Below are 15,737 nucleotides of genomic sequence, written 5' to 3'. Positions count from 1 at the left end.
GGACCACCTGGTGCCCACACTTCTCCCCTCTGCCCCCGGCACCCAGCCAGGGCCCACGTGTGCTGCCTAATGTTACGTCTTCCTTCTTTACTGCTCTTCAGCCCAGGGGCTCACGATACCCCTTCCAGCCCAGGTCATGCCTCTTCCTCTGCCAGCACGTCCATGTGGGGGAACGTCCTACCCTCTGAGTTCTCTGTCTCCCTCATCTCCAAGGACCTTGTCCCCGATGCTGCATAAACCACTCCCAGGACACACCCTGGGCCTGGTCACCCCCAGGGCTGCTCCATCCAGACTCCTTAAATCCAAACCCCGCCCTCTTGGACCCCACCATCCCCTGTCCTTCCAGCACCCCACTCACTCTCCCTATCCGTTTTCGGACCACCAAGACCCCAGCCCCAGACTCCCTACGGCTCAGTCTTCACATCCTCTCCCTCCAACCTGGGCGCGAAGGGCCAACCACTTCAGCCTCTCCGAGCTGCAAGGCCCTTCTGGCCTAGAGTGGCAGAAGCCCTGCTTTGGAGGAACCCAATTATGCATCTACCTTCTCTCCACTTAAACCTGACCACCTAGCGGAGACCACTCAACACTCACTGCCCCTGACTTTGGCTGGACCCTCACAGTGGCCAGACAATCCCCACCCCTGGGCCACATGGCCGGTCAGCTCCCTCTCCCATTCTCCGCAGAGGCCACCTGAACCCTCCTCTGCTCTCCTCAGCCACGCCACCCTCAGCTCCCCATTCACCTTCCTACTTCGGAGGGAAACCAGAAGGCATCAGAAGACACCCCTCAGCTTCTCGTCAAACCCACGACCTACCTGTGTCCACACTCTGCTCTGAACCTGCCCTCCAGCTGCCCCGCTGCGGCTATCCCTCCCCCCGAAGACCCCACTCTGGAGACCACTGCTGGACTGCCCTCCCTCCTTCCCACGTTTTCAGCCCACTGACTCCTGTTCATCAGCGGAGAACCTCCCATCCCACAGAACCTCCCCTTAACCCCATGTCATGCTCCAGCTACCGCCGGGTCTCTCTCCCCTCCAGCAGCCACATTTCTTCAAGGCGTCGTCCACACTGGCCAGCACCACCTCCTCACCTCCCACTGACTCTCCAACCCACAGCAAATCTGGCCTCTGTTCCTACCACGCTCCACAACAATCCTCCTCTCCAAGGTTACTGCCAGCTCCCTTTGTGTGGCACCCACTGGACACTTCTCAGGGTCTCAGGGTTCCTCTTCCCTGCACATAGCCCCACAGGTACTTAAACTCAACCCATCCAGAGCAGAACGGAATTCCTCATCTCCTCCTGCCCCACCCCTGCTAACCACACCGCCACCCAATGGTGCTCTGGCCGGAGACCCTGGGGCCTCCTGACCTCCACTCTCCTTCCCTCCCCTCAGGTCTCACCCACTCCAGTCCCTCCCCCACCACAGCCAGCGGGAGCCTTCTCAGCTGCAAGTCTGGCCATGCCTCTCTTTGTTATGAAAGGGCTCATTGGCCCCACTGCCCTCCGGGACCCAGTGGGATCCCTGGATCCCTCAAGATCCAGCCCCTGCCTCCCCCTCACCACCCGGTCCCTTGGACTGGAGACACGGCACACCCACTTATCACCGTGCCTCAGACACACTGGGTTATCCCCACCCCGAGTCTTCGCCTGAGCTGCCCCTCTGCCACGTCCTCTCCTCCCCCACCCCGATTCCCTCAGCTTTAGACATCTTCCCTCATCCAGGCTGGGTACGGCCACCTCTCCAGCCCCAGCCTCCCCTGCACTTTGTATAGCCGTTGTAGCATGTGGTTCAAGGCTGCCCGATCACTCATCTCCCCCTTCTCCACGTTAGATCACAAGCTCCATGAGGCAGCGAGTGTGTGATCTTGTTCATCCTGCATCCTCAGGGCCCAGTGCCGGGAGACAGTAGGTGTTCATAAGTGTTGAATCAATGAGCGGAAAGAAGACAGGCAGAGGGTACTGGGAGGTTGGGGTCCCCCTGGAGGCTCCACAGCCGCCCAGATGTTGATCTGCAGCTCCAGGGACTGATCTGGTGGGGACACCTGAGCCCCCAAACCTGAGGGAGCCGGGAGGGAGGCGCTACCTCTGTGGGGGGCCCCAGCCTGACACCTGCCCTGGACTGAGTCAAGGGAGCACCGGGCCTTTGGAACTCAGCTCACTGAGCTTGGTCCCAGGTACCTGCTATACATCCCAGGTACCTGCTATACATCAAGACGTGGCAACCCTGGGCAGTAGGCAGGAGGTGCCATAGACTGCACAGGCTTTTAGAGAACTCAGTCATGTCCGAGACCAGACAAGAGGGGATTCAGTGTGGACAACAGCTGGTGGGCCCAGTGAAGTTCCTGGAGAAGGGGGACCCTCTTCCTGTAGTCCCTGGTACCCCAATACCCAGGCCACTTGAGAGGGCCAAAGAGACAAGAGCTAGGCTCAGGGACCAGGCCTCTTCCCCACCCCCTCTCCTCAGACCACCTCCTCCCTCCATACCCCTGCCGGCCTCCGAGTCCCCTCCACCCCACCAGCTCTCCTCGTCCCCATGCTGCCACTGACACAATGCACAGCGCCCACGCTTAAAAATCTAAATGCTTTTGAAAATGTTTAACCTAGTTAGACAAATTAGCAAAAATTTGTGCAAAACAATTTAGGTATTTAAAATATTCAATGTTTTTAAAAAACTGGAAAACTGTTCTTAGCTTTCAGCTGCAAAAACCAACAAAATATAACATCCCAGCAATCTTACCATGAGGTGTAACATAACCCTTCGGGAAAGCTGTTAAACAGCTACTGAGGCATCCTGGGAAATAGCACTTCATTTATTCAAATGCACATATGTCAGGCTTTTGCACCATATGTCATTCCAAGCTATTTACAGTAATAATTAAATCTTAATCAACGTTTAACCTCTGTAAAATGTTTGAAGAATCCTAATCACCCTTCAGACTGCACTAATGAAGGAGAAATATATAAACATAAAAGGAAAATGATGCATAGATATCACGCTGGAAAGAACAGTAATTGCAAAATTGTATTTCTTTTAAATATAATCAGTAAATGATGTAAAGTAAGCCAAGGAGTATTTTAAGTTAAGACATCTTGGATGTCAGAGGTGTGAGCAGCTAATTTTGTTCTGCTACCCATAACAGATGTAGCATATTTTATTTTAGTGCCATTATTAGCAACTTCCCTTGCCGGCTTTCACTGAAGCACTGAGGCCCGCATTAAAATCGGAGAGGCTGCTCACCACCACAGTGGAGGACCACGGGCCAGGGCCACGGCCTACTCGGCCCGTTCCCTGGAGGGCACTGGCCCTGGTGGAGACCGAGGCCTCACCCTCCCAGCGGGGCTGTTGCAGACCCAGGCTCGCCACCGTGCTGAGGGCAGCAGGTAGGAGGGAAGCAGGGGGGGAGACGCAGGCAATGGGAAGGCTTCGGGGGAGGGCAGTGGACGAGGCCCTCAACTCAGGAGCAGGCGTTTAGGGACAGAGCTGGCATATAAGGCTTTTCCTCTCATTTCAATTCCATCGGCCCTCAAGTCAGCAGATGTTCATAGCTGCCAACTCCATACACCAGGGCTGGGCACACAGAGATGGACCAGAGCAGCCCGTGCCCTTGAGAAGCTTCAAGTCTAGGGAAGGAGTCAGAAAGGCAAGCAGATGGATCCCAGAGAGACAAACCAAGTGCCATGGAAACTGGGAGGGGGTGGGGGTTACCGTGCATTGATGAAAGAACAAGGAAGGAAGACTTCTCAGAGGAGGGAGGCCAGGAAGAAACAGAAGGTTTTGATAAGAGAGGGCAGGAAAAGCTTGCTGGGGAAGAGAAAAGCATAAGCTGGCCAGCATGGCATGTCTGGTGTGGGCAATGCTGGGCAGGCTGGGAATGTGGCAGGAAATGGAGGTGGGGCTGGGGCAGGCAGGTCCCTGTAGGCCACGGGAAGGTGTCAGCATTTTACCCGAGGGCAATGGGGAGTCACGGAAGGATTCTGAGCAGGGGTGGTCCAAGATCCCTGTCTCGCTGGTGGTGGTGAGCACGGAGGATGGACTGGAGAGGTGAGTGAGGGGGCAGCTGAGGGAATCAGAGAGAGGTGGCAGGTCCTGCCCTGTGATGCTGCCAGTGGGGGCTGACAGGAGGGTGTGCTGGGGATCCTTTCTGAGACGAAATCCATAGGAGTTGATGACCAATTCCACGTGGGGGTGAGAGGGAGGTGTCGAGGATGACTGTGCGTTGGATGATTCCTAATTCTAGCTCAGGAGCCTGGGTGGCTGGTGACGCCGTTCTCAGAGGCAGGGGAATATGGGGAGGGGGGTCAGGGTGGGAGGGTGGCAGGCCTGGGTCCCCCAGGTTGAGAAGCCGGTGAGGCAGACAGGTCTCGGGGGCGGAGCTCTGGGCAGGGGCCTGGGCAGAAGCGTGAGCCCTGGCTATGTGAGCGCAGCCAGAGCCCCGGAGCGGAGGAGTTGCCCAGAAGAGCAGATGGCAGGGGAGGGCGCCAGGCCTGGGGAACAGGCACATTTGAGGGGCGGGTATAGGGAACAAGCCCATGATGGCGGCCTTGGGGGACCAGCTCAAGGGGCGGTGGCAGTGACGGAGGGCACCACAGACAACAGGCAGCATGGCAATGCCAGGCAAACAGAGTTTCCAAGTGGCCCCGGTGAGGGCTGAGAGGCTTTGGTCTTTGGTCTTGGCAGAGGGATTTTGGTGGGATTTGGTGACCCCCTAGAGTCCAGATTTCCTAACCCTCACTCAGCCTCTCACTGCCATCCTGGGCCAATTCAACCGGTCACTCGCTAAGACCTCTCTAGTTCTCTGACCATAGCTGGGGGCTGAGCCAATGGCTCACCGTCTCGAGGGCTCACGGATGTCGGGACCACTGAGGGTCCTCACCGCTGGGCTCAGCGGAGGAAGCTGGGGCAGGGACCCCCATGCTGCCTACCCCTTGAAGATCACCTCTCTGAGGTGTGGGGGGCCTGAGTCCCCTCCACAGAAATCACATCCAGGGCTGTGCTGGTAAATGAATGAGATTCAAGTACTGAGTGAGGGCAACTAACCAGCTTCAGGGTCCCAGAGGTAGGGACAGGGTGTGTGTTCCCTTGGGGTCCCCCTGCTATTTGGGGTAAGGGAAGAAGCAGAAGCCGGCTCCATGTGCTGTGTCAGCAGCAGAACAAACGGTGTGGTGGCCACAGTGGCTCACAGGTGGGTTGTGGACAGAGGGAGATCCCAAGGCCCAGTGAGAGGAGCGGATGCAGCAAGGAGGGGTCACTATCATCAGCCCAGAAAAGACTAGAGCCCCAGGGTAGTAGGCCAAGGGCAGGGGCTTGACCATAGATGAGCTCTGAGGGGCCTCCTCTGGGGAGAAGGTGACAAGGAGAAGGAAGGCTGGGCAAGGAGTGGCCACAGGGAGAAGGGGTGACCCAGTCCAGGCAGCCAGTGCGGGCGGGGCCAGCAGGAACCTGTGGGTCCCTCCTCCCCAGGTGCCTGATGGCCAGTCAGCAGGGGACCTCGAGGGAAGGCGGGGTCTGGGATGGGGAGCCAGAGCCCTGGCTGAAGTGATCAATCAGCACTGGTTGGTGGTACCCCCCAGCCCCAGAACTGGGGGTGCCAAGAAGACGTGGGCCTGTTGGAAACGGCTCGCTTTGCCATGACATGAGCAGTACTGCCCTGCTAGCACTCCCTGACTCCCAGGCAGAACCTGCACCCTGCCTCCGAGACAGCTTCACCCGGATGCCCTCCCCTCTCAGACCCTAACCCTAACCCTAACCCTATCAGAGCCCCAAACCCCAGCCTCCAGACCCAGCTCAGACCCTGCTGCCCCTTGTAGCAGATAGCCCCAGATTTCGGGTTGCATCTAAGGTCAGAGGCAGCAAACACAAAGCACGAGCCTCTCTGGAGCACCCCCAGGCCCAGCTGGCCCCAGAGCCCCCTAGAGCAGCCTGAAGGGCTTCCTTTGTGGCGCTGGAAGGGTTAACCCTGAGCTATTTGCCTCTGTCTCCTGGCTCATCTTGGGTGGGGGGCCAGAGTCAGGAATGCATTTGGGATCACCTCTGCCTCTGCAGCCTCAGAGCACACACACACCTGCAGCCAGCAGCCAGCAGATAGTTTACATATTTGAACCTGGAGCTAAGGTGCCGAGACATAAACAGGAAACTGGATCCCCGGCCTGTGCCCCATTTTCAGGGGCTTTTACCTACTACAAAGAAGTTCCTCCTACTTGCCTTTCTTCTGGTGGCTTTTCTGCCTCCTTTTCAAAGGCATTGGGCTGGGGGGTGGGGTGTTCAGCGTGACCCTGTGACATGGCTCAAAGCGGCCTCCTGCTCCTGGCCAGGGGTCTGGGCCTCTGAGGGTCCGCAGGTGGTGGCGACATTGACACAGGTCCAAAGCCCAGGCCGGCACCTGGCTGACCCTGTGTGCCTGAGGCCTCTGCCAGGTCCGGAACCAACTTGCCTACTGGGCGGCCACATACCACCCTCTGTCACCAGGGCTAGGCGGGCCTCAGGTCCTGCTCAGATACACACGTCCAGGCCTGAGTGTTATCCTGCGTGTCCTTGGAGGACAGGAGTGTTAGGCCGGAGCTGGGGAGCAGCTGAGGCCTGAGCCTAGATCCGTGGGGCAGGCCTCTGGTGCTGGCTCTGGGCTCCCACTGCCTTCGCAGTGAATGTCAGACTCCTTGGCTGGACACTCAGGGTCTTCTGCGACCTCCTCCAGCTTCCTCACCCACTGGCTGCTCTCATGCCCAGTACGTTGTACGTGTAGGCTTTGAGGCCTAATCCTCCAGGAAGCTTCCCCTGATCTTCGCAGACCAAATCCATTGCTGCTGCCTCCGGTGCCCCCGGCCGATTACACCCCTGCAGCTGCAGGCCAGCTGTGAATACAGGGGCCCCCCCACCGCACCCCAGCGTGAGCCACTCACCCTGTGCCATGTGCATAGTCGGCCCTCGGTAAAAGTTGAATCAAACTGAACTGCACTCCCCAAGTTCAGGGACCCTTATCTTATACTTTTCCATCCCCCCTGTGCGATGTGCACCCACGGAATGCTCGGACCACCCCCTCCCCCCATTTTGGAGCTTTGCACTGTTCCTGGGTGCCCTCTGGTGGACCAAACTCAGAATCATTCTCTGTCCTCCATCTTCTCAAGGTCTCAGTTTCCCCACATGTGAGGTGGAAAGATTTTTCTACTCCTGGGGCTGGGATGTGGATAATACCAAGAAATGGATGAGAAGGCCCTTTGGAGGCTTAGAAAACCTGCTAAAGGAAGGCAGGACCCCGTGGCTATCCCACTGGCAGGCCGGGTCTTGCTCGCCTGTGTCTCCTCACGGCTCACAGGGCCGAGCGCTTGCTGTGGGCCAGGCATGTTCTAAATACTTCACACATACTGATGCATTTAATCCTCTCAGCAGAAGCTTTGCACAACCAAGCCTCCTCCCTCCCTGTCCTCTATTCAGCTAGGTGTTTTAGAAGGTCCTAGAAAGAACTGGGGAGGGATGGGCTGAGAGGTGGCCCTGCTGAGGCCTGTCACCGGGGCATGCGTGCGCATGTTCGTGCACGTGCTCGTGTGTGGGCCTGCATGCACGCGCAGGTTTGGGGTGGGGGTGTGTGGAACAGGCAACGTGACAGGTGGCGTTGGCGTTCCTGGGCTCCAAGCGGCTTTGCCATTCCCATCCGTCCCTCCTGGGGGGTCCTGTGGGCAAACTCCAAGAAAGCAGCGGGCAGGGAGGCGGCAGATTTCTGATGGCAAAAATAGCCCGCTTCAGAGTTCAATAGGGACTGATTAAAGCAGTAAAGGAGAAAAGCCCCAAACAAGCATCTCCAAGCAAAGTAGGAGAAGGATTTGAGATTGGAGGGGAGGAGCCACGTGCTCTGGGAGATGGTGAACCTCTGTGGACTCAAGAGGGACACACTACCCCCCTAGACATTGCTTCTGGCCTCATATCAGCCCTGGAAGAGTGGGAGAAGCAGGAAGCAATGAAGTCAAGGTGAGCCCAGGTGAGCCATGCTCTGTATTAGGTGTTGATAAATGGTGCCAGTTCTCAGCCTTAGGGACACCCTACGAGTCAAGGGATGGAGAAAGAACTGTTGTCCTGGGGAGGGAGATGGAACGCAGGAAACACATGCGACCAGAGTCTACATGTGTGGGGAGAGACAGATCCTAGGGGGGCTCATCAGGGAGGACTTCCTGGAGGAGGGACCTCTTCTAGAACAGCTTGAATGTGGACCTGAGCTCATTCCCAACTCTTCCCTGTTCTTGGTTGGGAGTTCAAATGCTTTCTCAGAGAAATGGAGGCAAGCTGGGGGAGACATTTGCTTCTGCTAGGTCACAGCTCCCGGCCAAGCTGGTTCATCAAAACTACCATTTTCTTCAGGGCTGGTGATGGGGAGAGAGATGGTGGAGGTTCTGGTACCCACTGGGAGTACCCACATTCTTTCCACATACAGGGACGATGTGCCTCTTTGTTTCGTAACTATGGAAGCTGGAAGGGGGAGCTGGAAGAGGTAGTGGAGTGAGCAGGGGCATGGCTGAGCTGGACCTTCAGATACCTCATCTACAGCATGCGTGTGACCTCTAAGAGCCAACTGCTGGGGCCAGGGTGACTAGTGTGAGGACATAAGGAGGGCTTAGGTTTCTGGTTCTCTGCACCCTCCAGGGCTGAGGTGAGGAGGGGCTGGGCTGAGAGGGAGGGGCTTGGGGGGTTAGCAGGGCTGACAGGGGAGGTTCTGAGCAGCAAGCCCTGGGGGGCTCAGATGCTGCCTTTTCTTCCAGTCAAGGTGTCAGGCAGAAGTTGGAGGGGCAGAGGGAGGGTGGGGAGGGGGTCCTCTGCTGAGGTGTCAGGGAAGGCCAAAGGGCAGGGGCCAGCAAACCAACAGCCGACAATAGACAACTGCAGGGCAACAACGCTCGCTGCCAGTGAACCTGACTCCTTGGCCTCACGTGGACCCCGCAAAACTGGTGCCGGCGGGAGAGACACACACACTCGAGGAGCCCCCAGCCCTACGGCAGCAGCCCGGCCCCATCTTGCCAGTGCCCCCACCTCAGTCCCTATTGCTGCTGGGAGGACAGAGGAGCTGAATGAGGGTCCAGGGGCTAGAAGGCATGTTCCAAGCAAGGCTCTGCCCACTCGCCATTCAGCACCATTCATAAGCCACACCTGGCCCGAGAGGTGGCACAGCCACGCTGCCGGTGAGGCATCCAAGGGTCAGCAGCCGACTTAAGGTCACACAGCCCGCCATCGGCTCTCCCTGCTCTAGTACGAGGGGCCGGTCTCATGGTTTCACTTCCAGAATCCTCATGGGCGGAACCAGGAGAAAGCTTATGTACAACACCTTATCTTATGGCAGGGGAAACTGAGGTCTTTAGGGTGAAGACCAAGGTCATACAGAGAGTTGAGGTTGGGGGATGCCAGCCAGACGGGAGGAGGGCAGACCTGGGGCATGTGTGGCGGCCCCCGGCCTGAGCCCCACCTAGGGACAGGGCGGAGCCCCCAGGGGCCCCCGTACCCACAGCCTCACTCATCCACAGAAAAGCCCCAACTTTTCCTGTGGGCACATTTCAACCTCACCAAATCAGCTAATTATTGACAGTTGGTGAAGAGGAGATTTCACTTTTTCCTCCTGTTAAACTGCTCCTAATTAGTTCCCTGTCACCATGGCTGGCTCGCCCGCCCGCCGCTCGCCGTCGGTAATCCCGCTGCACAGTGTCTCATTAACCTTTTGCTCCTCTCCTGCCGCCTGCCAACAAGATGAAGACAAAAACAGATTGTCGAACAATGGCACCGGCTTGTATGTGCAGCCCAGTTCCCCAGACTCCCCCCTCCCAGAGCTCCCGGGGGGAATCGCGAGGGAAAGAGAGGGGAATGGGGTGGGGGAGAGCCCAGAGGAATCGAGGGAGAGAGGCACAAAGAGAGAGAGAAACAGGCAGGGCCATGGGCAGGGTACTTGGCCAAGGTACTGCTTCTTGAACCTTAATGAGGTTCATTAAATGGGATTGGAAGCGCTCCCAGGTGGGGAACACCGGCTGTCAGAACTGGAGGGACATTCACCGTCCCCAGGTCCAGCCTCTTGTGGCAGCCAAGCCCATGGGCCCAGAGACTGGACCTTGGACATCTCCCTCGAGGAAGCTGAGACACCAGCATGTGTGTGTGTGTGTGTGTGTGTGTGTGTGTGTGTGTGTGTGTGTGTGTGTGTGTGTGTGTGTGCGCGCGCACGCACGCATGTGTATGTCTGGGGGAGGACAGAGATGACCACATTGGCCTGGAGCCCAGAGCCCCAATCTCCAGAGAGGGCAGGGCCAGAAAGGTCACCACACATCAGGCCCCACATGCCACAGGGAGGCCTCTGCAACCCGCCTGACCCAGCACAGCCCTGGGCAAGCTCCAACACAGCCCTCTCCTTCCCATCATAGCTGCGCCATCACCTGACATTCCTTGGTTATTTGGCTTCTGTCTGCACCCCCAGAATAGAGGCTCCCTGAGAAGAGGGGGCTATGACATGGCCCTCCAAGTTACAAGAAAAAGGGGAAATCACCCCAGTATCTGGGTGCAGACGGGTCCGTCCATGCCTGGCTGAGCTGGCCTTGGCCAATACCCTACAGCCTTAATCTGAAGGTCACAGGGTCCACCGGGGCAGACCCCACACTCCCGGCGACAGGACCGGGGCTCAGAAGGGAGGCCAGACCTTGCTCCCCTGTCCTCACACCGAAGTTCCTAAGGAGGCTCCCTACCCAAACTGCTGGCCCATAGACCCCCTACCCCCGCCTCCTGCCTCAGCTCTTGGTTAGAGAACAAAGGCACAAACACCTACTTCAGAAGGTCCCTGTGAACCTGAACATGGATTCCCCATGAAGGAGGAGGGCTGGGTGAGGGTACTGGAATGTTCCTACCGATAAATTAGCAAGGAGCCATCTGGGGTTCAGACTTGGGCCTTCTCATTTTATAGCGAGATGGGGGTGGGCTGAGGAGGGTTATGGAATCCTTTTGTGGGTACAGAGCCTATCCCATCATTACCAACTTCAGACCTTGGGCAAGGTCCTTAGCCTTGATGTGCCTCAGTTTTCTCATTTGCAAACGTGGAATAATACTGGTACGAACCTCACAGGACTGTCATGTTCTGGATCCGCGTTTTACCGCCACAGTCAACCAGGCCCTTGTACTTACTGGACCCCAGGACCCCTTGGAGGCCATGCCTTCCTACCCTGGGCCGTGTGATTGCTTCCCCATCACTGCCTTTTCTCCAGGCCCCCAACCCCCCATCTCACAGAACACCAATGAGTGAAATTTTCTTTGCTGTTCTCCAATGGCTTCCCATCCCTGAGTTCATTTCTCTGAACAAAGAGAGAAACCGGACTGCCATTTTGCCTCCTCGACTGCCTCGTCCAGCCACACCCCCCGGTTGCCAAGTCTTGTCAACTCCTTCTCGTCCCCTCGGCAGCAGCTCACCTGCAGGGAGCCCCCTCCTCCTTGAAATGCCCTTGTCCCCAGTGTCCATGAAACTGCTCGTCGGGGCTCTCCCCTGCCTGCTCCTGCCCTTTTTTAACAGCTTTTCTTCCTCCTACAGAGACCTCAACCCTTCCAGGACTTCAGTCCCCCCCATGCATCAAAGGTTCCATGTTCCCCAGCCAAAATCTCGCCCCAGAGCCTGAGACACACACATCTAACTGTCTAGGCAACACCCTTTGATAAACAGTAATACCTTGGACTTGAGGGGCATTAGGAAGATTTAATACAAGGCATGCAGAGTTCCCGGCATGCTACCTGGCCTAGTAGATATTTAGCAAATGGTAGCTATTATTATTATTTGCAATTTTAGTTTTAAAATTAGAACCATTTTAATAGGCAGAAATACTAATTTGAAAGCGCGGACAAAACTCTCTCCCAGGGGGACTTCCCTGGCGGGCCAGTGGTTAAGACTTCGCCTGGGGCTTCCCTGGTGGTGCAGTGGTTGAGAGTACACCTGCCAATGCAGGGGACACGGGTTCAAGCCCTGGTCTGGGAAGATCCCACATGCCGCAGAGCAACTGGGCCCGTGAGCCACAACTACTGAGCCTGCACGTCTGGAGCCCGTGCTCCGCAACAAGAGAGGCCATGATAGTGAGAGGCCCGCGCACCGCGATGAAGAGTGGCCCCCGCTTGCCGCAGCTAGAGAAAGCCCTCGCACAGAAACAAAGACCCAACACAGCGAAAAGTAAATAAATAAATAAATTAATTAATTAATTTAAAAAAACCAACAAACTAACCTCCTCATTCCCCCTCCCCACCCCCACCCTCTAAAAAAAAAAAAAAAAAGACTTCACCTTCCATTGCAGGGGGTGTGGGTTCGATCCCTGGTCGGGGAGCTAAGATCCTACATGCCTCACAGCCAAAAAAACCAAAACATAAAACAGAAGCAATATTGTAACAAATTCAATAAAGACTTGAAAAAATGGTTCACATCAAAAAAAAAAAAATCTTAAAAAACACCCCCAAAACTCTCTCCCAGGGATTGAAGAGGGGATTGAAGTTCTTTCTTCAACCTCTGGGGTTAGTGGGTTGGAAACCCCACACCAATCAATCACTGCAGGCCAGCCATTCTAGGAACCAGTTCCTAAATTCCATCTCCAAGTCACCTCATTAATTAATTAGCGTTCCAGTGATTACTCCTGTTGACAACCTTGGTGGCTCTTGGCAAGGTTGGGTCAGCCCAAGCAGGTCCAGACTTATTGTGGCGAATCACATTGGCTTCTGGGATGTGAGACATGATCCCCACATGGCAGAAGCAGCGCCTCGTTAGAGAGAATTAATTGGGAGGAAGAATGGGGGAACGAGGTCCTCTCAGCCAAACACCCCATTATGCACAGGCCCGCCTGCATCCTGTTGGGGTTGATGCAGGTGAGGAGGGGGCTCTGAAGATCACGTCCCTACCCTCCTTTCCCAGAGAACAGACTTATTACAAAGTGACTATATTCTTTCCAACCTAGAGAAGGAGGCTTGGGTTGCAACGAGAAGGATTTTGGTTAGACACCCAGAAGAACTAACTTCCATGCCTATTTGTGGCAGACATGGGGGAAGGGAGGAGCCTGGACGTTGACTCACTTAGGCCGGGGCTGCTCACTTAGACCACCTCTCTGCAGCCAGAGCTGGAGGCCCGAGTGGGGGGACTGTGGCCCTTTCTCCATTATTTGCCCCAAAGGAACACCCGCCTTAGACCCACAGCACTCCTAGACTCTTCCCCACCACAGGGAGGCCCCAGCTCCCTCCTCTCTCCACTGTCTCAGGGTAGGTGAAGAGAAAAGAGTGAGAAGAGAAAATCCTACAGAACAAGCAGATGCAACATCTCCTGGGAGCTCTGGTCTGGGAGTGAGCCTCTGGGGTGTCCTTCCATATTAGCACATGGCTTCTGTGACTTTGGGCCGGGCCCTTGGCTGCTCTGGGTCTCCATTTGCCCCAGCAGAGCCAGGAGGGTGGTAAACTGGATGACCTTGAAAATCCTTCCAGTGGGACAGGCTCATGGGGTTTCTCTGCCCTGGCTCCCTCTCCTGTGCAGACAGGTAGAGCTATGGGAGCTACTTGAAGCTTCTGAACACAGTGGTGCCTGCAAGCACCTGGGGCACTCTGACTCTTGCCCAGAACTGCAGACTCAGCCCAGCTGTTATAAAGAGATGCCGTCAGTGGCTTTGGGGAGTGACGGGCCCAGGCCTTCCAGATGGGGATGCCAGGACCGCCAAGAAGTGCCCTCCCTCTCGTCTTCAGAGCTTCCAGGCAACCTGGAGCCCCCAGCTCTATTTGGAGTCCCCAAGCATCAGGATACAGCTGTTCAGCTTTCGGGTTGAGGGGAAGGATGGGGAGGGGTATCCCTGCTCCATGGCAAGGCTGGGCCCTGTGGGTATGAGGACACTGCTGAGCTTCCCATCCTGTGTGCACTGGCCTGGCCCCCAAGATAGGAGCCCCATCCCATTATAGTTTCCTCCTGAAACTCTGGGGCTCAGTGGAGGCAAGTGACTCCAGTCCTCACCCTCTTCGGGGCCTGGAGGCCGGGTCACTACCTTCTACTCTAAGACCCTGGGTCTCCAGTCCTCACAGTCCCAGTGTAACACCCCAGGACCCTTATTTTCACCTTCCCCAACTTCCCTGGAGGAACCTGCACCCCTCCCGCCCCGCAGGGTCAGTCCTGCGGTCACAGATTCAGAAGCGTCCATCTGCAGCCACAGACCCCATCTTCCCTTGAGTTCCATAACTCCAGATACCATGGTCATTCTTTGCCCTCCTTGGGTCTGCCTCTGCACCAAACCTTGCTTTTCCCACTCGGCTTGCTCATGCTTCTTCACCCCCACCCAACTAAGATTCTGGGGTCCTTTGCTCCTCCTGAACTCCTACCAGCCTCCCGAATGCCTCACCCAACCAGACAAAACTGGAGCAGGCCCCGTACCTCTGGGTAGACAGGCCCTGGCCACACACCCCCGACCTGTGTCCACCCCCAGCCGTCCCCTCCACTGACCCTCGGCACTGCCCACCAGGCTCTCTGACTTCCTTAGTCTGCTATCTCTCCCGTTCTCCCCTCTGAAGGTCTCTAGCCTTCTCCATGGTCCTCTGACCTTTGACCTCCCCCTTCCCACCCGCCTCCTTCCTTTCTGCTCAGTCATGAGAACACAGGAGCTATCAGATCAACTTCCTTAACCTCCCCACCCCCGAACTCCACCCCCCAACCAACATTTGCCTCCCTCTGCTAAAGTGGGGAGGGGGTCTCCCCCACCCAGGCGAATCCTTTGAACCCCTTGCCTGCGCTCTGACTCCCCCACTTCATGGACTTTGCCCTCTGTCCTCCTCCTCCAGTGTCCTTCTTCTCTCCTGGTGCCTTCCCTTTGCATTTACACAAGCTCCAGTCTCTCCCATTTTAAAAGAGTGAAAATAAATGAAAACCTCTCTTGATCCCACATCTCATTCCAGCTCTGGGTCTGCTTCTCTTTTTTACCCCGGTACCAAGCCTCCAGACCAAACAGTCAGCCTGCCACCCCGTTTCCTTACCCCCCAGCTGGGCTCCACCCCTCGGGATGGAGTTTGCCTTCACGAACTGAGACACCAATGGACGCTCTTCAACCCCATGGAGCTTGACCTCTCGGGAGGGTCTGACCCTGTGGATGCCTCCCAACTCCAGTCTCACTTGGCTCTGTCTTTACCTCCCTGGCCACTTGTCCTTGGGCAGCCCCCCTCCCCAGGGCCTATTTTCTCCACACGCTCCTTGGCTGATCCCACCCACCATCACTGTTTTATGCTGGGGGCTCCTACTTCTGTCCCTCGAGCCCAGGCCTCTCTCCTGGCTTCTAGACCCAAAGCCAACTTCCACAGGGCACCTCTGTTCACAAGTTCCACAGTTTCCTCAAACCCCACGTGTCCATCCAGCTCCACATGCTGTCCTCCTGCACGCCGGCCCCTCCTCATCTCCATCTTGCCGGGTTGTTCAAAACCAGAAAGCCGGGCGCACATCCTGCCGGCTCCCTGTCCTCCCATCACACGCAGTTCTTCATCAGATCCTCATGAAGCTGCCTCCTAACAACTCTCTCTTAAAGGACCCACTTCCCTCCATGCCCGCTGCCAGCAGCCTGGTCCAAGCCGCCATCATCTCTCGCTGGACTCCCGCCACCGCCTCCTGAAGGCTCCTTCTCCAGAGCTCCAACGCAGCCCCACCATACAGCCATGGGGACCGTTCAAAACCAGGAATCTGGTCCTGCTCTGCACAGCTCTTCTGGCAACGTTCACCCACTGCGCTGGCTTCCAAGTTCCCGGCG

General features: G+C 56.6%; 1 protein-coding gene across 3 annotated transcripts in view; it reads right to left on the bottom strand.

Moving 5' to 3' along the window:
• The window catches only part of SFXN5 (sideroflexin 5), a 120,693-nt gene that overhangs the window by 3,225 nt on the left and 101,731 nt on the right, over positions 1 to 15,737 (bottom strand). The window contains exon 14 of one of the 3 annotated variants that reach the window (XM_082426070.1): positions 7,973 to 9,709. The exons of the other annotated variants lie outside the window; for them this stretch is intronic. Coding sequence (XP_082282196.1) covers positions 9,611 to 9,709 — 99 coding nt within the window. The 3' untranslated portion in view covers positions 7,973 to 9,610. Of the gene's footprint in view, positions 1 to 7,972; positions 9,710 to 15,737 lie in introns of those variants that run through there. 3 annotated transcript variants of the gene reach the window in all.

Source organism: Balaenoptera physalus (assembly GCF_965194825.1).
Source record: "Balaenoptera physalus genome assembly, chromosome: 15".
Classification (NCBI taxonomy): domain Eukaryota; kingdom Metazoa; phylum Chordata; class Mammalia; order Artiodactyla; family Balaenopteridae; genus Balaenoptera; species Balaenoptera physalus.
Note: the sequence above shows the minus strand (reverse complement) of the source record. Positions and strands in the feature narration are given on the sequence as shown.